The sequence below is a fragment of the Nomia melanderi genome, chromosome 4, assembly GCF_051020985.1.
Source record: "Nomia melanderi isolate GNS246 chromosome 4, iyNomMela1, whole genome shotgun sequence".
NCBI classification, from domain to species: Eukaryota; Metazoa; Arthropoda; class Insecta; order Hymenoptera; family Halictidae; genus Nomia; species Nomia melanderi.
The window spans coordinates 14,124,704-14,147,079 of record NC_135002.1 but is presented as its reverse complement, the minus strand read 5'-3'; the positions used below and the strand labels follow the sequence as shown (position 1 = coordinate 14,147,079).

General features: G+C 38.4%; 1 protein-coding gene and 1 long non-coding RNA gene across 6 annotated transcripts in view; one reads left to right on the top strand and one right to left on the bottom strand.

The window, feature by feature from the left end:
- Positions 1–13,663, bottom strand: part of scalloped (TEA domain transcription factor 1 homolog scalloped) — a 238,342-nt gene extending 224,679 nt beyond the window's left edge. For 2 of the 5 annotated variants that reach the window (XM_031972966.2, XM_031972969.2), the window contains exon 1: positions 13,500–13,663. Coding sequence is in view for 1 of the 5 variants with exons in the window: in XM_031972968.2 (XP_031828828.1) it covers positions 11,170–11,194 (25 nt within the window). In the remaining 4 variants the exon portion in view is untranslated. Of the gene's footprint in view, positions 1–11,169; positions 13,448–13,499 lie in introns of those variants that run through there. The other 3 variants (XM_031972967.2, XM_031972968.2, XM_076367498.1) reach the window with 2 other exon arrangements.
- A 5,513-nt stretch (positions 13,664–19,176) lies between these two features.
- On the top strand, positions 19,177–21,510 carry LOC143174475 (uncharacterized). The gene is made up of 4 exons (XR_012998463.1): positions 19,177–19,381; positions 19,788–19,898; positions 20,866–21,008; positions 21,305–21,510. It is a non-coding gene; the product is annotated as an uncharacterized LOC143174475 (long non-coding RNA).
- Positions 21,511–22,376: the final 866 nt, after the last annotated feature.

Genomic DNA, 22,376 nt, shown 5'->3' with positions numbered 1-22,376 from the left:
AACGTTAATCGTTCGGAGTCATATATCAAGGTAGACATTTCATTTTATCCCAATATCTACTTATTTTACCAACTTCTACTATAATTATTTTCACTCTGTTTGTATTTCGTCTTTTAAATGTAATACTATACGTAACCGTCAAAATGGCAGGCTTCGGTTTTCTTATTTCTCAACTATCGACATTTTAAAAGTATCCAATATTCGACATGATATTGAAAATAAATAGTTCCACTTAAATATTATAACGAACATCCGAAGAAATCGAAACAATCTATTGTTACAATCTTTATATGGATTACATATCAACCCCAATAAATGCTCGGTAATTAATGTTAATGTTACCAAATATTCTCGAATAATTCACCAAACGATATTAACATATAATCAAAGTAAATAACGTTGATATAAGTTCCAAGGCGAGAAACCAAGAAACTAAAGGGTTAATATCCGTTAACACGTTGCCTTGCGATAACGTGTGAGACTTGTGTTGAAGACTTTAAACAGAATTTAACAAATATAAATATTACTCAACTCTTGCGAATTCAAATAAAACAATAATTTTTCAGTTGTAAATTATTATGCAAAAATGAAGATAGAATATATTAGGTTGTCGTGAATGGAGGATTTTAACATATTTAACTTTCCGGAAAACCCAATACATAGAATCTTTCTCTTTCTTCAATCAATTCTTAATGACAAAGTTGTAGCGATCACAGTTGAGAAACAAATCATAGGGCAAGGGGTTAAATGCGTACAGTGTATTGTAAAAGTGAATAGGTAGGTATTTTGCGATTGACTGTATATAAATATATGGATAGACAGATATGGGCAGATGGAGGAAAAAGGAAAGACAACGGAGAAAGAGAAAGAGACAACAGGATGAACAATGAGGGGAATCGTGACTGTGCACACAGACTCGCGCGTTCTACGAGTGAGGGGGAGCATTGGCCAGGTGGTAAAACCACCCCATAATTTTCTGACCCGTGAAACTTCCCCAGGGGAGAGGGCCCGACCCCGTGCACATTCTCAATCACGCGATTGAAATGCGCGCACGTTTCTCCGCGAGCCGAACAGAACAGATACGGGCACACACGCACGTGTATACCGATAAATTCTCTCCCGTAACTGTCGCGGCCACGCCACCTATTCTATTGGCCGTCTTATTACCGGATATCGAGTATCGATTACTACTAGAAACATTTTCTCTCGTTTCGCAATAACGATCATAACGCGTCGCGGTACACCCTATCGCAGCGTGTACAACAACCATGGCGACGGGAATGACGATGATCCGGATCATGCAATTAAAAGGGAGTAAATATAAGATTGAAGAAGAAATAAGAGTATTAATGGATGTTGCACGATAAGTGATTTAAGACAATAGTGTTCTGATTCGTATTTTTGAGCTCTGGAGAAAAGGCTTCTGTGAAATGTACTTGGGTTATAATTACTAGTATGAGTTAGTGATAATTCATATTACTAATAGCTTTGTAATATTAGTGTTTATTTAATTTAAGAATGATATACCAATGTTCCTTTTTCTCAGGATTTTAGAAATAGGAGTTAGACCACTATTATTCTAAGCCTAGTTTGCTACTAGAACAAATAATAATACAAATTACCTTTGGCAGTGGATTAATCTATGAAATGAATCACGATAATTACATATACCAGTGTATTAGTAAATTAAGAATTTCCCAAGTCTAAATTTTGTGGTATTTTAATAACCATTAATCTTCTAGATTTAATATCGATCACATTCGATTAAAACACGAATGCATAGAAAATACTGTTTCGATCAATGAAAAAAATAATTATAGAATTTTTCCCTCCTAATCTGACAATCTGGATCACTGCGCGGCGGCGCGAGCATTATAACGATACACCCGCGGGGGTTGCCGCGAGCGTTTTTACAGCCGGCCATCGAAACGGTAAATCACGTCTGGACTAACAACCGGCGACTCCCGCTTCCGGTTATTCGTAACCCGATGAATGTGAATCGACGGCCAGCGACGGGGGAACACTCGGATTCCTGTATGCAGGAATTTATGAAGGAAATGATTCGACGTGTATCGACAGCACGATGGAGACGAACTGCCATGGCTGTCCGTCGATCACGCGGAAAGACGCCGGAAATCGTCCAGGTAAAATGTTCTTCGGGTAATAAATTTTCGACCGGGATATAGTGATTTGTTGCTCTCATTATAAAGAAAAAATATTTGATACTGAATTGTTTGATCTCTGTATAGATGATGGTTCAATAATTGTGTTTGCTTCATTTTGGAAAACAAACGGGAAAATGTAGTGACGCTTTGTTTTCTGTTATTTTACTGGTATTTTTGTTGACGCTACGCTGTTACTTGGATATGATTTATTTGGATACGGTAACAGTGTGTAAAGTTGATACACGATTCAATGGTTTTGTTCAAAATGAAAAATGAAGAAATATGATAAAGAATTTTTTGATTTAGTGTTTAAATATTAATATCTTTGCATCGATAGGTTTAGTATAGATAAATCTATTCCTCTTGTTCAATATGATGTAACTACAATTTACCTGGAATTACTTTGTCAATTGTAATTCGAAAATGAACTTTTACCTTTTCTAAATTCACAGCATGTAACTGTTTCGTTAAATGCCTATAAAAAATTCAAGATTTTTTCATTTTGATTTCAAACACTTTCGCGACGATAACTAACTATTGATTATATGACATTCTACACTATCGAGCAATTCGTTATCAACGAGATAGATTACCTCGTTGTAAATTTTCCCGACATATTGTGAACATTAGATGATAGCATTAGTTCCTGTGATGAAATTCTTATTAAACATTATTCGATATTAAAAGCAATATACTTTATGTACTTAATTATTTAGTGTACTATTCTATTAATTTAAGTATTCCTTATCGTCATTGTAATAATTTAAAAGTTTCCAAACATTCGTCGTTAACATTTAGTACAGTGCTTAAGTGTTAAGATAATGTCTGAGGATTACAAACTTTTGCACCATAGTCAAACTATTTTAATGTTGAAAAGAATAAGACTTTTGTAGAAATGGAGATATATGCGTTGCGCTTAAGTAGATATCATACAAGGTTAATTCTTATTCAAGTGAAAACAGCGAGAGAATAATGAAGAGAAAAGTTGAATGCACTTTCCTCTGTTATCAGGGAAAAATGTCATGCTTTTTTTGGATACTACTTCCATAATATTCATTTTTCTGGCGTACAGTTTCATTTAGTATGGGTATTTAATTGCGAAAATTAAATCAATGAAAAATTAACTACAACGCATCAAACGAATTTTGTTTGTACCAGTGGATTCTGTTGACATAGGTAATATTTAATAAAAAGCAACCGTACATAAATAACGACCGTTGATAAATGTAAACAAAAGTGGAAGCATAAAGCATAGAAAAACGAGGAAGTTGCGGAATTTGTGGAACAAGCGAATGTTCCCAATTTTTATTTTTTAAATAAAACCTTCCTTTTTCTCTTTAGCATTCGATCGAGGATTATTAACGTTGATTGCAACAACGGAATCACAATATCACGGAAATATAATATCACGGGCAAGTGAGTATGATACATATCAGCGTAACATGTACGATTTTCATCGACGAAATTTCCACGGTCGAGTGGGCCCGTGTGAAACCGACCGTCGTTTAATTTACTGCTCTCAATTTTACACTATTAATGAGAAACAAGAAAAGAAGAGAGGAGAATTCGTTTCGGTATCACTGGCGCATGAACACGATTTATAAACAACGCGGAGGATCACGATAAAAATTAACACGTGTACGTGACATATATTTCAACAACCAACTGTCACGCGACGATTGTCTTTCGCGTGATAAAAGCGTTAGATAAATAATTAGATATCAGAGCCTCGTCAGAATTAGGTGCGTGATTTTAAGGGATCACTATATTTTTGGACTCAGCAATCCTCATTATTCCATTGACGTTGCCAATTTAGGTAACCGACAGACTCCAATAATTATTTCACTAAATTCAATGGACTCAGCTTTTATGCTATCAAGTTTTTAAATATTTTTAAGTAGATACTATAAATCTGTGAGACCTATATAACTAGAAATGTTACGTAAATATGGTGTCCAATAATTAAATTTATTTTTAGATGTCCAGTGTAATCGTATTCTAATTACATCGGTGCTAAACAATAGAAAAACATTTATTCCTCATTCAACAGCCGTCAACGATTCTCCTATTGAAAACTTCTAACCGAGAATTTAAATCGGTGTTCATCTCGAGTGGCTGGTTCCACTGATTTAACTGTGTAAAATCTCCCAGCGTAACATTCGACCTTTCGCAGATCGATCTAGGGAACGACGACCTTTTGTGTTGGTTTTATTAGGGTTACGGAACGTCCGTGATGGCCAGGCTTCTGCTACGCACGTGCGGATCACAGAATTAATTTCCTCCGCTCACCATCGAATTAATGAACGCTTGATAGTCGATGAATGAAATCGTCGCATGTGTCAGAATTTCAAAGCCTTGTGAGATAGCTGCTGTTCTCATGCAACATCCCACGCAAGATACTTACAACGGTTTTGTCTGTCTGTACGGATTCCTGGAGACTCATCGAAATAATTTTGAGAAAGGCAGAACTACCTCCTGGTTTATTCAATCAATACTAGTGACACAGAACAATAAAAAATACAATATCGGAGAATCGAAAGAAAAATTTATATATTTCTTGTAAAATCTTTGTGAAAGTATATCGACAACATTCTTCGATGAAATGGTACCAAATCTGTATTTATTCTTATGATATTTCTCATTGTAAAATATTATAGGGATTAAAATAAAATAAATTGTATTCGATTTTACATCGTAACATTAATATTATAAAATTATGTTATAATTTTTAAGTCAAGTATTTGTAAGTCATACGTTGCACGTGCAACGATTGTATTCTCGCATTGTCGTGAACACGTTTATACTATTTTCAATTTTCCCAAGTAGAAAAATGTGGAAAATGAGGTAACAGGTTCAGATATAATGAATTTTTTAAATGAGAACGAGAACATCCACTTCTTTAGAAGAGAATACTAATTTATTCTTTCACTGAAATAATTTTCGTACCGAATCTTTTCCCTTCCATTTCTCACTAATTCTGAGGCTTTAAAAATTCATAATTTCACTAACAACACGAACAGACGCTTAACTCGAAATCACATAATTAAATTTTATGAAATTAATCTACTCGAAAATGTTCATGAACAAATGTCACGATAGAAAAGTCGTGAGTTTCAATGCCATTTAGTAACCTTTGTGCTAAAAGGCGAGAGTGCTCGTTACCATGAATGTTTTGCAAAAAATAACTGCAATAAAAATTTTATTTAGGAACTTCGAACGAACTTATAAGACAATGCAGTTAAAACTATTAGTTCTTTTGTATTTCGTTCGAGTCAGGAATAATTTCCTAGCAATCCTGAAAAATATTTAAATGTCTGTTACCTTAGCGTGATCCAAGTATTCAAATCGATTAAAATCATTACTATTACTAATAACATAGAAAAACATTCAAGTTCCCAAAATAATCATAGTTTAATAGATCCCACAACAGCAACAGGAAATTTCAGATTTGCATTTTAATGTACATACGGAGTAAAATTTCTTCGCGCATCATTTGCAGTACAATTTGACATGCGATGATGACGCTCATCGTCTCCTCTATCAATAAACAATATCTACTACTTCATTTCTGTTCTTGGACACGAACAATGGCCAAACATCACCAGCTCATATTCAACCAAATTCCTTCCTGCACAATCATATGAAATCAGCATCGCCTACGTGTACCAGACTATTCCCAACGATGTGTGACTACGCGTCACTACAATTACCGATCGCGAAACGAGCTATTCCCGATCAGGCGTCCGCGCGAAACGAAAAACACTCGGTGAACGGTCACGAGCCTGATTACGATCTCCGCGCGAAGACGTGCCATTACGGGGGGGGGGGGGGGGGAGAGAGAGAGAGAGAGAGAGAGAGAGAGAGAGAGAGAGAGAGAGAGAGAGAGAGAGAGAGAGAGAGAGAGAGAGAGAGAGAGAGAGAGAGAGAGAGAGAGAGAGAGAGAGAGAGAGAGAGAGAGAGAGAGAGAGAGAGAGAGAGAGAGGGAGAGAGAAAGAGAGAAAGAGAGGGGCTGTTTCTATGTCGCGCGATCCCGACGATCTCGGTAACAAGCCGAGGCGGGAGAGTTCGATCCGAGTTAGGGATAAACGTTGCTATTCGAGGAGCACGAAGAAGTGCGCGCCGCGCGGAAAAAGGCAAAGAGGGCTAACTCTAGAGGAAGACGTCAAAAGGAAAAAAGAGGAGGACCGAGGCAGCGTACACCTTCGAAGGTAATTTTAGTTACTTGACAATTTGGCACCGTCTACGCCAAATAGAAAGTCACGCGGCGGGCCGCGCTCCGGCTGTGGTAGCGAGCGCGTACCCGTCGAAAGAAAGCAATGAGAGAGCCGTCGGTGGAGAGTGCCCGAAGGAGAGACGAGCAGAAAGGGAAAGAAGAGAAGACGGGGGTTAGAAGGCGCAGAGGGCCGCGCCGGTGCGCGCGATAATCTATTTGCTCCTTCCGTAGCGCAACGGGACAAGAAGTCCTATTTATATCGCGAAGAAGCCTCGGTTTAATGAGTCTAGCTGCTGTCACGACTACTGAGATACGATCACTCCGCCATTAAACAAAACCGAGTCGAATTACCGGGCCCCAGAGAGAGAAGTGAGAGACAGAGAAAAAGAAATCGATTCTGCGGCCGAATCTACTGGCTACAAACGACCCTATTTGTTGCGAATCCCTCGCAAACTCGAACGGTGACTACTAATTGACCATCAACTTTCGCGGACTTGGATCAACGCGATTTTGATGGAGACAACTTTGGATGCGATAGACTACTGCGACTAATGCGCGGAATAACTGTCAATGGGTTCATAAATTCGGTATACGTAAATATTTATAAATTTATAGAATATCAATTGTTATCTTAGACTTTTTATAGGGTGTGCATTAATAATTATTAGATATTATTGCATTAACTATTAGATGCATTATAGATTTAGGTGTAACAGTATACTAACGTAAATAAATTGATAAACTAAAGTTTTGTGTCTTCCATTGCTGCAAAATCTGTGCCGCCTTATTTTCTCAATGAGAAGCTAAGAAATCGTTAATTGAAACGCTGCCTTAGAACTACATTTCCTTAAGATAAGTGCATTGCATCTCTAGATAAGTGCATTGAATCCTGAGACCATGAAGCTGTGGTGTTGTAGAATTAACGCTCAAACTCTGAAACCCGCCAATTCAATGATCCTTGCTTCTAACACTTCAAAAATTGAAAAAAAGTTATTCTAAATAAATATCCTAAACATTTAACGGTTCAAAAAATCTTATCATCCTTCTTTTAACGGAGTGTCCGAGTTACGAGACGAGTGCAAGCGTTCAAAATAAATAAGTACTCACATCGGCAAGTAGCAGAAAATTGTCGGACAGAATAAAGTATACATTACCTATAAATCTTCTCAAAATATACGGCCAAATATTTGACCAGACGCAATACAATAGCGGTAAACTGTAGGCGACAAGCGTATCCGTCATTAAAACTTCCCACTGTTCCCAGAACAAAGGTACACGAACTGGCGAAAAAGAAACGACGTTATCCGAGTTTCAATATTTGACGTGGGGCCGATAAAACGAAATGATAAAAGGCCAATATCGGTGGAGGTAGAAAGTGAAGGCGCGTTTAGCGAAGGTGATATGAATTCATCGATTACCGATTACCGCCGCTACCGGTTTCGCGGTTCGTGTGCGTGCTCCGTTTCCCTCCTCGGAAGAAAAACGAGCTGCTCGCCGAACGAGAAAAACGAGGGCGGGAACAGACTCTCGAAAGAAACACAAGGTTGCACCTGCCGCTTAGCACATTCGATGCGGGAGGATTTTTACAATTCCAATCTCAACGAAGAAAATGTATTCGATTTTCGTTTGTTTAATTGTAAGCTATACTACAGGATGACTCCAGTGTAATTCAACCGCATTTCCATGAGGTTTTAAAGCATATTCAAATGAAGTTTAACTTAATCACAATTTTGCAGCAATTACCGATGCGGGATACATAATGAGTCATTTTACTTAAATGAGATGCAGAGTGCTTTCAAGCATTGATTTGTTTCAAAAGATCAACATTGGCTATTTTTGCGGACTTATGTAATGTAAAACGATTGGAAAATTACTATTTATGATGAATAGCCATTGGCTCCTCGTATATGTATCGATCTTCATCGCTGAAGAGCACCTTTTACTCGATACACATATCGACATTGCATTTAACGTGTTATCCTTTCTCTACATTGTCCCCTTTTCTAAAAATTCAATATCTATCGCGAGCTTGAAAACGGAGCAACATTCTTTTTGCAACCCAAATTTTTAACTGAACCGGCTAAATTTCGACGCAACCCGCGCAGTGATTAACGATGGTTCTCGACAGACCATGACGCCGCACTCTTGCGGTTTCCGAAAGTTGCGATCACCGATTTGCTAAACACTGTGGATCGTTTCTATTCAAACGATTGGGTACCGATTGACGATTCGATATAGTGTTTTGTGCGGTTGAACTTGTATACCTGTACAGGATAAAAAGATAGTGTGCTACAGAATGTCGCTAATTTTTGACAACTGTGATTGAATAAGATTATTTTTTGTATTACACAATAACTTTGTCAACGATGGACTATTTGCGATCAAGATGGACACTTCTGTTTTCTTCCTTGACTTAATGTACCATTAGAATTACAAACATTAACGGGCATTGCTACGTTGAAATGGTAGTAAAGGTTCGAAGTTTTTTTGTTTCGTCAGTACTAAGTTGTTGACCTATTTAATCTAAGTAATGCTCAATGAACACAATAAGTATGTTTCACTGTTAAAGCACTGTTAAAGCTTTGCGAGGTTAATAGTAATGGGTGGTAATAAGGAATTAAGCAACGTTGAAATAGCGACAATTCAGAATTTAAGAAAAAACTGTTCTATTTCTTAATTTTTATATTCTTACTAATATAGTAAGCGTAAAGTAACGACTAATAAAAACATCGAAGCCTGCTACTATTGTAAGACAAATTACAGTAGAAGTTGGAGTAAATACACGCGTACACAATATGGAATGTATTACACAAAAATATGAATATTTAAAACGCCAATGACTGACGTATAAACCACCATTAACCAAGGTGCATGAAGAAGTTCGTTTGTAACTTGCTGGAAAACATATTTATTGAAGGGAAAAGTTTTGAATCGATATTTTTACAGACGAACAGAAACTTAGATTAAATGCAATGGATGATTGCTGTTATTACCTTGACGATTTACGGAAAGAAGCATGGATATTAAATCGCTGATAAATATAGGTGAAGACGTAATAATTTCACTTAGAATTAGGTACTTCGAAAATCATCAACATCGAATTTATAAATGAAAAAATTAAAACTAAAAAATTTGCATTGAACAAAACTGAAGATAGCTGTGACAGAGGTTTATTAAATATTTATTCAAACTTCTGCTAAAATATTTAATAAAAATTATACAATATAAAGGTGTTGCCACAGAATATTGAAATTATATTTTTCTATATAAATTAAATATTTTAAAAGTAGTGTGCCGTTTTTTGACATAGCAGAGGTTAGTCTTCTTTCAACGTAAGAAAATAGAATATAATAATTTGATAATAAAACTAAAACTAAATACGCTATATTAAAATAATTTCTAATTCTTATTAAATGCTATAAACATCGAAAGCCATGTAATATGCTGATTCAAAAGTTAAGGAAAGTAATAGCCATTCATATGGCATGCCGCCTTTTTGTCAGCGAGTGTAATATCATGAATATGCTCATTGAATATCGCTACAAAGTATCCGATTAACGCAGAACTCTGACCAACCGTTAAGTCGACCGGTTTTCAGCCGCTGTCAAGACACTGTTCAATGGGATTTGCATGATGACATTCATATTGTCCTTATAGACATTCCTTCGAAAAATATTTACATAAAAAAACCGAGTCATTGATAAAAATTTACGAAAAGGCACAATAAAAAGATAAGGAAATTTGTATATTGAATTAGTAGTAATTAGTACTGTCCATCCGGTAGTTCTAAGCGTTCACACTGTTCAAGTATTACGTCCTAATCCTAAAAAGAGAACGGTCGTAAAACCACAGAAAAATTCCTGGTACATGTGACCGTAGGCGCCGATAATACTAAGAAACAACATTGAGCCGAGTATTCAATTGAGACGCAAACATATCAATGGCAGGGAGTCGGCGGGCAAACCGATCCGAAATATGTGAATCGATGGCAACAATCTTTTCTAAATAGAGTACCTGACCGTGCCGCTTAACGGCTACGATAACGGCCCAAGTATCTGATTAAATTTATATAACGGCGTGTTTCCATGTCACCCGAGAATTATTTTCGATAACCTACTGCGATAACGGCGTACCGCTAAAAGTCGCCATCACTCGAATATTTTTTCGTGACGTTGATCATTCGCGACCGTGGCGCGTGCTGAACCACCACACCGCCTCGCGGGAACTCCCGATGCTGGTTTGTGGGCAAACAAGTCGTGTTGCACAGTAATACTTCCGAGACCGTTGCTTTCGGTTTGTTTTTCAACTCGTTCCTTCGCCGCTCGGCCGTACGAAAAAGCCTCCAGATGTAAACAATATAAAATTGTGTAACGGTCGTTCTCGAATTTACTTCCAAGCAAACAACAAGTAGAAAAAAGGGAAGAAAAAACCACTAAACGAATCGAACCGGGGAACGAGAGAATGAGAAAGAGAGGGGGGGGGGGGCGGTTAGTAACACTGTCACGTTTCGAGGTTGAATATCGAGAAATGCCATTGAAAAACGGAGCAACCGTATCGCCGCGTAGGGTCTCGTCCGCGAGCGCGTGTCCCGACGGCGGCCGGCCGGTCGCAAGGGAAACGAAGGAGAGAAAAAAGCCCGTGTGTCTGGCTGCATGTTGCACGGCCGCACTATCGTCGCGCACAAATATGCACATGTACATGTTCCACAATCGCGCATAGGTAAGGCACATGCAAGGAGGCAAGTGTACGACATCCGCGCACAGAGGCACACGATTTAAAAGAGAAACTCACTCCAGAAATAATGCACAGTATCCATCCAAGTCGCGGTGGCGGAGGTAGGGCTCTCTCGTCCTGGATAATCGAGAACACGAGAGCGCGCGGCAAAGCTGTACCAGCGGTCGCCTCTATGCTTTATTTTTTTAAGTTCCTCGAACTCGTATTATCGTGAGGTGTAGCGTGGTCGTCGTTGTCGCGAGATCGTGGTCGTCGTCGTCGCCGTCGTCTTAACGACGACGACAACACTTCTCCCGGGCCGGAGGCTTCCCTCGACAGCCTTCGAAATAATCCGTTTTTCTCGTATCTCCGTACTCTGGGTGGCGTACTGGAGGAGGACGACGGGGGGGTAAAGGATGGTGGCACTCACTGGCCGCGGACCGAAAACGCACCGCGTATCACGCCGAGCACCGCATACATTACCCGCGGAGCGTGTATTTCGCGCCGGAGCAGCTTTTCCCGCGTTTCGTTTAGTTGACGCACACGCGGCCGACGACGGCAACGCAGTCAGAGTGAGACGGAGAAAAACTCACGCACACACATATAACACGCGCGAGCGGTAAAAGAGCGGGGAACAGAGCGAGAGGGAGGCGAGCGTGACAGGGAGAGACAGATAAAAGGGGAAAGGGATAGAAAGAGAACCAGCGAGCGAATGAACGAATGGACGGATAGACGGACGAACCAGCAACGAACGAACGAACGAACGAACGTGCAAGCGAGAATGACAGGAAAGGGGAGGAAGAGACACGACGTACGTGGACGCACGTTACGCCGGGAGCGATGGAATCATGCGAAACACACTTCGTTTCGGTCCCGCCTAGGGGAAAGAAAATCCGTCTCGCCACCGTCGCCGCCGCTACCACTGCGCTTCACCTTCAGTGCTCGAGAACGTATATTCGTGGTATTATGGTAGTCCGCGGCGGAGCATGTGTTCGCGCGCGCACAGTTTTGAAAACAACGAAAGCCCGGTACGCGCAGAGCCCGATGACCGTGCCGTGTATCGGTTCCGGCGGTCTCCTTTTCCGACGGTCCCGACGGGGGCGACGTTTTTTTTCCTCTCCTTGGAGAATTTCTCTTTTAGCAGCGCGGTTTTTCCGCACGCACACGCCGCCGTGGATCAATAATTCACCATACGAATTCACCAGAAGAGCGGGAGAGCGAGCGGGCTGGCACGCAGCAGGCACTAGGCAAAGAGGAGGCCACACGTTTCTGTTCGTGGCGCGCGCTCTCCTCGGGGAAACGCACGCAGCCCACCACCACACCGGCACACACCGATCACGCTTCGTCCTAACCTCCTCGACACAGGTCTCGTGTGCTGTGCTGTTACGCTGAGTCGAACCGAGCGGAGCCGAGCCGCGAGCCAAGCCAAGCCAAGCCGTTCACGTTGTCAGAAGGATTGCCGCTGCACGCTTCGCTACCACATACACGGTACCTGTGTTCTCTTGACACACAGCTGACACAACCGCTCGTAAACACGCGACAGTCGTACAAAGACGGATGCACCGATGCACCACCGAACCACACGGTTAGATGCGATAGACCGGCACGACTCGAGCTCTTCGTTTATCAAACTGATCCCACTATCGTTTCATCTCTCTCATTCCCTCCCCCTACCCGTCACGTCATTCTCTCTATCTCTCACTCACTCACTCTCTCTCTCTCTCTCTCTCTCTTTCACTGTCCATCCGTCTCAGTCGCTCACGCTATCTCTATCCCTCTCTCGCTCTCTCACACCCGCTTACCACACGTACACAACACACATGTATAGGTACACGTACACACGGATCCCCCCTCTCTCTCTTTCTCCCCCTATCCGTCTGTCTCTCTTTCTCCGAAAGTAGTGTAGGAGCAATAGCACCACTAGCAGCAACACGGGGCTAGCAATGCGAACATCACGGTCACCGGAAATACAAACCTGACAATCACGACACACGAGGAATATCCGAGGGAAATGGTTACCGTGTGTTTTTTTTTCGTTCTTTTTCTTTTTTTTTTACCAACTCGGAAGCACAGTCGACAGGATAATGTCGTTCATGCGAACACGTTCACGCACTCCGTTCGCGTTCACGTTCTCTTTTCCACGTAATATTTTGTCTTTATCACACTGTCGGCTCGTCCGTACGTCTCTTTCTTTCGCGGAGCGTCTGTCGCCCTCTGTCTCTCACTCCCTTTCGTCCGTCTGTCCGTCTGTCGGTGACCGACGGTGTGTATATCGCCGTCGTCGCTACTGTCGAATCCGTTCGGTGCGCGGCCCCTGTGTGGGACGACGCCGCTGGGACACACGGGCGTGGACGAGTAGACGCGCTCTTTCGAGGACGTTTCGACACTATATTCTTTAATGTACTTACCACTAGGCGAGCTGACGTGGCGTCGCGCGCGCGCGGAGCCTTTTACACGGCGGGTAAAATTTGCACAGTAATATTAGCGCGCAACGCTGCACCCCGGTAAATACGAGCGCAGTCACCACTCTTGTTTTTGGTATGCCAGGAATGGCACAAAGAATCTGGACAACGCACACGCCTGCTGCGCAGCCGGTCTGCGCACACGCTGACACCGCTTATGCGGCCGCGGGAGAAACCAGAAGCCGAGAGCAGCCGAACACCCGCGAGCCTGACCGATCGTAACCGACCGTCTACCCCCACCGTCGACCCGCACACCGTTGTCTCCCCACTCCCCGCGCGGGCCGATCAGTCGCGTCATGCACGTAATAGAGGTTGGATGTTGCTCGCTCACTCGTTTATCCTCTCTCGCCCAAGTTTGAGGGGCACTTGTTGAATTTCAGGGGTTGCGTTTCAGGTTTTTCGAATGAACTTTTTTTTTGATAAACAACGCCGCATTGATTCGACGACCGCAATTCGGTTCCTTTGTCTGCTACTGTCACGGTATTTTCGATACGATACGCTAACGAACGTGCAGTGAATATTATTATTGATCAAATAGATACTACCGCTGCCGTACAGTTTAATCTGTTTTGTAAGATACATTAATAATAAAATAAAATAATGCTTGGCAAATAGGATTTTGATATCGAAAAGTAGTTTGATTTAACAAGATAAGGAACAACATATATTTTCTTTATGCGTAAACGGTAATTTGTTTTTAATCTATTTCTTTCGTTTAAATTAAAGATGTTATCGATATTGTTATCTCGATGTTTCCCTATACCGATTGCAGTTTATTAACCCTTTTTCGGGAGCAGACAGGTGGGAACCATTTGTGTATTTAACGGATCCAAGGGATTAGCCGACGGTAGCTGTGTGCGAGACATAACTGACCCAGTACAAGTGCATTGGCTTAAGATTGCCAAGTGACGTTCGTGCCCCATTCCCTGGAACGGACCTTCCACCTTAGCCCTTCAAGGCACTATCCTTTTGTACCTGTTTCGTAACGTCGGTTAAAATCTGTTTGAGAATTACGTCAATAGCTTTGTACTTATTTCGATCATTATGGATAGCTTATACGATTTTAAATAAAAACATCGTAAAACGAATATTGAGATTTTAATTCGTGTTCGTTAATGTAAATAAATCACAGGAAATTGTGCAAAATGCACATCATTCTTGAGCCTACTAAAAGTTTTAAATGTTAGTAAATCTTGCAATTAGTCTTTATACGATGAAAAATAATTAATTGTATATGTAACAAATTCTATTTTAATTTTGCATTTTATACAATACGGTATAATGAATGATATTTTTCTTCATAAATTGTAATCGTCAATATTTATGTATAATTATAGATGCGTTTGTGATTATTCGTACATAAATGTTGTGATCCTGGTTTATGAAGGTAATCATGTCGCCAATATTGTTTTTATGGATAATACAATAATATTTATACGAAAAATGTTCTACATAAAATATACAAAAAATATTGCCACAACAATTCAACAGGTACGAGCTTGCTGATTTACCATTTATTCGAATTACCGGCTTCCTACTTTATCTGCAGAAGGTTATTACGCGTGTGTTATCAAAAAAAAGCAAACGGTAGATAGTTTCTTGAATCGTTTGTAGGTATAATTTCATTCGGTCACAATCCCCGATGTATTAAATTTACAACTAGCGAAGAGCTAATTTACGATTAGCAAATTAATTTGAGAATAAAATAAGATTTGAAGAGTAGTAATTACAATTTGTTTAATGGAATATAAATGTGATATTTTCTAATCAATTCACAAATATATCATCAGTTATTTAGACGGTTTATCCAAGTTTCAAAAATCGTCCTGACTTTAATCATGTATGTGAAAATAAATAAATAAATAATCCATTCTTTACGATTAATTTTAAATGAGAAGGAAACAATTATTTAAATTTATTACACTCATTTAAATATTTATATGTGACATTTTTTCAAACGACATGTATATAAGTAGGTTTATTTAGAGTAATATTTATATAGAAAATTGTATAAACATTTCTTCATACGTCAAGATCACTTTAATTTTTTTTTAATCATTTATTCAAACAAATTCTCTCTTGAAAATAATAATTAATTTTATAACATAATAATTAAGTTTAAAGGTCTGTAGGAAAATATTCATTATTTTTTATCTAAAATAACACCTTCCGCATCCGAATTAATAGGGAGATAACGTAATCGAATAAAAGAATTTCCGGCCAATCGAACAATCACTTTTATGATACTAAATTTCCTGCATTTAATAGGGATCATGAAGACTGACAGTTTATTTAAATATTTATGGAGCTTGTCAAATCATTACAATGAGCAATCGTGTGGCTGAACACCCGCTTAATAAAACGTTTGATTATTATTCAGATGTTATATCTACTCTCTCCTAGAGCAATTTATGCTAATTACGTTAAAGTGCTTTATATACTCAAACTTAAAGAATCACATTATAAGAGAATATAATTTTTTAGTTAAGTTCATTACCTCGAAACAAAAAACGCAGACAATAATGCATGCTTACTAAGAAAGATAAAAGATAACGGTAACATAAAAAAGATATTTATCAACGTGATATCAGTTAACAATGACTCTCACAGATTTCTACACATACGTAATACAGCACAATACAATCATGGTGTTTATTCGATCGTATCATTACAAACTTGACACCCCTCTTTTATCTATACATGTTCATCTGTATAAATCCTGAATACAAATCATTTTACGTATTGAAAGAATGATATAATTTTACTTAAGCAATCTGCCGAATAATTGGTTTCATTGGTCATTGTTGTATCTCGTTTTTTTCCCGAATAACTTTAAGTATATTGAAACATCAGTTGAAACAATCACCGATGAAAATTCCCTGACGTGAAGAGCATTGAAACGAACGGTTTTGGAATTGTTCGAAAATCTGTTCCGAGCGTATAACGAACGTTTAGAGGTGCGATTTAAACATGACAAAACCCAGGGTAACGTTCGTGAAATCGAATGTCACGTATCAAAATGACGTTCAAAGCGTGCCTTTTGCACGAACACAAAAGCGGCCGTAATTAATGCTTTTATATGTGGCGCTGTATTGCGAGCTCCTTTTTATCAGTTGGCTGCATTGTATCCGACAAATGTTTACGAACGAGCATAGGGTAGCGGAGCGTACACGGTGACAGAACCGCCCGCGGGGGTTGAAACGCACAGTTTTCCTGTGGGTTTTCATTGTCACTGCACGCGACACATTGAATAGGACAAGCACGGTCCGATTTCATCTGCGAGGCTTAATTACCTAATTATGTTAACGCTCGATTTTCCTGACACGTCGACGAATCGCCCGGACTAAATGATTTCGTTAGTTTCGCGACACTTTCGTCTGCACTCCTCGTCAGTTGTTAGAGTATACTATATATATACACATACATCCTTGAGAGTCACTGTCTAACAAAATTTAAACCATTTTACTACCGTCGTATATATCAGACTGTCAACGTACATACATATTTTCGTCAAATGTATCATTAAACCGTTGCCTGTGTTGAATCAGACGGGTTGCGAAGAATTTCAATTCAATTTAATGAATATGAATGTTTCTCAGTTTTTATTAATATTTCGTTTTATTAAAGTTTTGTTATATTTATTTTAGTAATATTATTTATATTTTATTAATATTTATTACCGATATTGATCTTCTGCAAGGCAAAGAATTAATTATATTCTTTATAGGAGTATATGATTATTATACGTGCATACTTTGAACGTATTTGTGTACGTTCTAAATATTAAAAAGAAATTGTTAATGTTTAATTGTTCAAATTTTTAAGCTATTCTTTACGAGTATAATGATTGTAAAAACTTTCAAGCAGAGAATAAGTTAACGGTAATGACTTGGCGCACTTAGTAAAAGAAACCAAGTGTCTAGGAATTATTGGTCTTGGTACAGTGGTAGTCAGTGTGCTAGGTTTTTGTGACCTTAAAATAAATAGCAGGGAAGCACGCGACAGTTTGTACTTTTAATGCTGCTTTTTTCTCTTTATTTATATATTTTTTAACTGTTCTTCTAAAACTTTCATCCAAATCCAAGGAAATCTTTTTTTTAAGTCCTACCCTCTGTTTAATTTTATTTCATGAAGAACGAAATAAAAATAGTGTAAACGTATATTTCCACTTCATTACATTTAATTATTAATACAATAGTGTTATTATTATGTGTTCAATACAAAACAAATAACGATTCAAACATAGTAAAATGATTATTATTCTTTACTACAATTATATACTATATATATACTATGTATCTTTATTTAGCAAAATACAAATTTGGCTTTGCGAAATCATGTAATCTGTATAGAAACACGATGCAGCATTTATATTTTAAATGTCGATCAGTTCTTTTTACCAATTTATGTTATTAGCAAACCGCAATTATCATTAGTTACTACAGACAAACGTTTCAAAAGAAAATATCATTATTCTGTACTTGATTTGTTTTATGACTGACCAGAACTGTCCGATTCATTAACCGTAGTGCCTAAGATCTAAGAACATTTCAGAGTCCATGAAAATAGGATTGAATTAAATTTGTAAATACAAAAGTGTTTAAGGTACGTGATGACCATAATGGCGCCCCGATCTTGTTTTACCTACCATAATAACTAGATGTCAATCAGAGGTGGCAATTACGTTTTACAACATCTGTTATGACTCTCGTGCCCATGAATTTGCATCTTTCGTCTGATCGCGTAAACGAGTACTTACTGCAGGCGGTTTTATGACTTTACGACTATCGACATTAGGAGAGGTTCACAACATACCGGCCGTGCCGCATATGTTCGAACTGAAATAGCTCGAATAAATGAAGGCCACCGAGGGAAGGATAATTGTCTATTTAATCGTGCATAAAGGCATTCGTCAATTTCCAAGCACTAAAACACATGGATTTCACGTACTAATCTTCTTTTATTATAAACTATTCGTATACCATTAAAGATCCTATAATTTATTGATTGTGCTGTGTGTATCACTGCCCTTGATCCTTTCGAGGATGTTTTTTTTGTCTAAGTAACAATTACTCAATTATCGAATCGTATACTTTTTATGTGTAACGACAATCTTGTTAAGTATAATTTGACAAAGATAAAATAGGCCTTCCGGTAATAATGAAATGAAGAAGAGAATACTGTACGTTATGTAAAATGACTGCAATAATAAAAACATACGTAATAATTAATAAAATGTATTTCATTTCTACGCAGTAAAAAGTAATAGACAAGGCTATTACAGAAAATTGAATACAACTTATTGCTGTGGTTGTGTCTTTCCTTTTTGTATCTCGATAAATATAATTCTATTACGGAAAATGTATAACTTTTTCATACAATCATGTTATCCTTGATGTAAAAGTATATAATACCGTTTAAAAATACTTGTCATGTGCAAGTATTATATTCAATTTCAGGTTTGTACGTTTTAATATGTTTTACCATTACGATTCAGTCTCAGATTCAGATACACTCTGTGCAACTAAGCAAAGATGAAAAATATTTGTTAGCATTAAACTCTTTTTGATTAAAGCATGAGAACATAATTAAAGAACAAGGGTATTACAGTTCCAGTGTTAAATGAAACGTTGTACATGTGATTGCACTGATGGTCTCTATTTCACCGTGTTATGCAATCATGCATTTTGTATTCAGTCGTATCTAATAACTTCACCTGTTATCGGCGCACAAGTTCATCGACATTGCCGATTGATTGCACCTGACCGTTGCAAGAAAATTGCAGTATCGTCGAGTCGTTGTTGCATCGTCTAGTCGAGTCGATAATGGTAAGTTTCGTATTTAATTTTCATTCATTAAAGTATACAGTAGTACCTAAAATATTGGTACTACAGTTATTGTGCCATTCAATATTTAATTTTACATTCAATTTTTAACTTTAACTCCTATAAATTAATTTTCAGAAAAATTAATTGCAGCCTTCGTGCAATTTATCTTATTTCCTTTTAATTATTAATATAATTTTATATTTAGACATTTTCATAAGACATATTCAGGGGTCTGTTAAAATCAGTTTACGAACAAGTAAATTTACTGTGAGTGTAATAAAACTATTTCACCGGGATATTTTAATAGTTTAATTTAACTATAATAGCACGATGCATAAACTTATTCAGCACAAATTAGAGCAAACTTGAAATTATCGCTACGCAGAAGTTACATCTATTGTTCCAGCATTGTTTGAAACTGCACTAGAGGACAGAGGAGCCGACCAATTCCAGTTTCCGCTTAAATTTGTGACGTCGCGACAATGGCTAAATTGTATTCGGATATCGTGTTTACACGGTAAATTCACAATAATATTATTCTTTTCTATAATAATCCAATTTAAGAGTGCGAACAATGAAAAATATAAGAAACGTTTTATCAAACAATAAATATGTATTGAAAACTTGATTAAATGAACTTAATATAGTAAATTAAAATTCAATTGTATATAAGATAATAATATGTAAGATCGAAACATACCTAGATAAAAGGAAAAAATAAAAAAGAAGTAAACAATGAAATAATAGGTAACTTATACTTGATTCTCAGAAAATAAATTACAATTTTTAAATATAAAATTAAAAATTATGACACAACTAGAAAGGAATTTAAAAATGGGGAAATGCTACACGTTCATCAATGCAGTTCAAGAGTATTTGATCTTTCACAATAGACATCTGATATTTCGAGCAGGCAAGACCACATTAGCACCAGTATTAATTATGATATAAATTAAGGAAAAATAAAATTTAAATAAATTTTAATACTCTACCACTATTTCGATGCAAATATTATTATTATGAAGCATTTATTCATAGTGATATTTTTACGATTCTTTGAACGGTGACCCGCCATTGTTACCGTAGTAATTTTTTCTACGTGTTTTTAATGGCAATTTTTGCCGGGAAATATTTTTATTGCGTCTTTTACGATACTTCCGCTTCTTCCCCGTTCATTCTGTTATTTCAAAAAAGGGGTAAAGGCGTTCGATCCACCCTACGGTGAACCTTCGCATCACCTCATAAACTTCAAAAACATTTCTTATAACCGGCGGATGTTCCGCGAGGGTGGGATTCCTGACGGAGCTTATCACGTCAGAGATTTATTTGCGCGAACGACAAGATAAAAGGTATTAAAATATCGCGGGTGCAGCTTATTTGGAAAATGCTTGGAATATCTTTAAAGTAGATGCAAATTTCAAAATGATTTTTCTTCTTTACGATATCTCGAGGTGATAAAAGATGATGTGCGATGTTCGGTTTAGGTACTTAACAAACTGCAATGCTTTTACATGTTTTACAACACACGCAAATATGTAAAGGACAACGAAGCAACCATTTCGTTGAAACAAGAAGTCCAAACGAAATTATTTAGAAATTCTACGAAAACTGTACAAGAAGATTCGAGGTAAGTGGAGGCCGCATGAAATATTTAAACTTTAATATCCTTATTTGCATATATTATATTATTTTTATTTCTTTATTCATTTGTTCACATAATGTCTAATAGTTATTGCACAATAATGGTGAAAAGATAAAGTGCTGCACCTAAATTTGCATATTCCCTTCACTACGAACAGTATACAGTTTACTATAACATATATAACCTAAAACTTTGGCACAGTATTAAAAATATCAAAAACTAACATTCACCGTTCTACAAAGCAGCAATATCAAATGATTTAATAAGTCCCGATTTCACAGAATCAGACGATCAATCTCTCACGAATCGTCCACTGTTAAATACCTCCAACGCAACTCCACAAAATGTTAAACCTCAAAGAAAGAAAAACATCAACGAACTCCTAAAATGATGAAGGCGGAAGGATAGCGAGAATATCAACACCAGGTAGCATCCGATCGAGCCGGAAGAAAAGGAGAGCAGAGGCAACGAACGACGAAGAAGACGTAGGAAGCGTGTAAACCGGACGGGAGGGGGTGAAAGGAGAAAGGAGATGGCGCTGGAAAGGATGGGGGTAGCGCGGAGAGACGCGTAGCTCACCTGGCATACCAGGGGAGTATCGCGACACATTTTGATCGAATTCTTCTCGAGGTCGAGGAATGCCGGTATCTCCAGTAGATATTATTACATATTTAGGTGGAACGGTGAGCTCTCGGAGGTAATACACTTAGACGTATTCTCTCGGTGCCGGCGTTGCTGCCGGGGTTGCTGGTGGTGGTGCTAGGGGGATATGTATCCAGGTTTACTCGCGCGCGCGCCCGGTTCTATATCCGTGCCTCTGCCCTCGACCTCGAAGGATCGCAGTTCTGCGCGATATCCTGCATATCTCGGCATACCGTCCTCGTCGTTTCCGACATTGTTCCCCGGCTCCGACCCGACCCCGGTCCCGGGCTTCTGCTCCGATCCGTTGGCGAATAATCCCACTCGTTCGACGTCTACCGGCTCCGGCTTCTCAGCTGGATTCCACTCGATTCTGGTACTCTGCTTGCAGGGTGAGAACCCGCCGCAGTCCATAATTATCGAATTGAGTCTCTTTCCTCGACGACCGGCTGGAGTTTGCTTTGCGTTTCGCGCGAGGTGCTGGCCAAGTTCCCGGTGAATGGGGTCGGGTCGAGATGCACGTAGGCGGTAGGGTGGAAAGATGAGACACCAAGGTTTTGACTTGTACTTACTTTTGATTCGTGCTGTTGATATTACTGAGAAAGATTGTGTATCGAATATTATGGTAACTAGGACACTGATCCTTAGCAAACGTTGCGAATACTTAACATTGTTTAAACCGCATTTCATGTTTTAGGTATAATAAAAATGTTT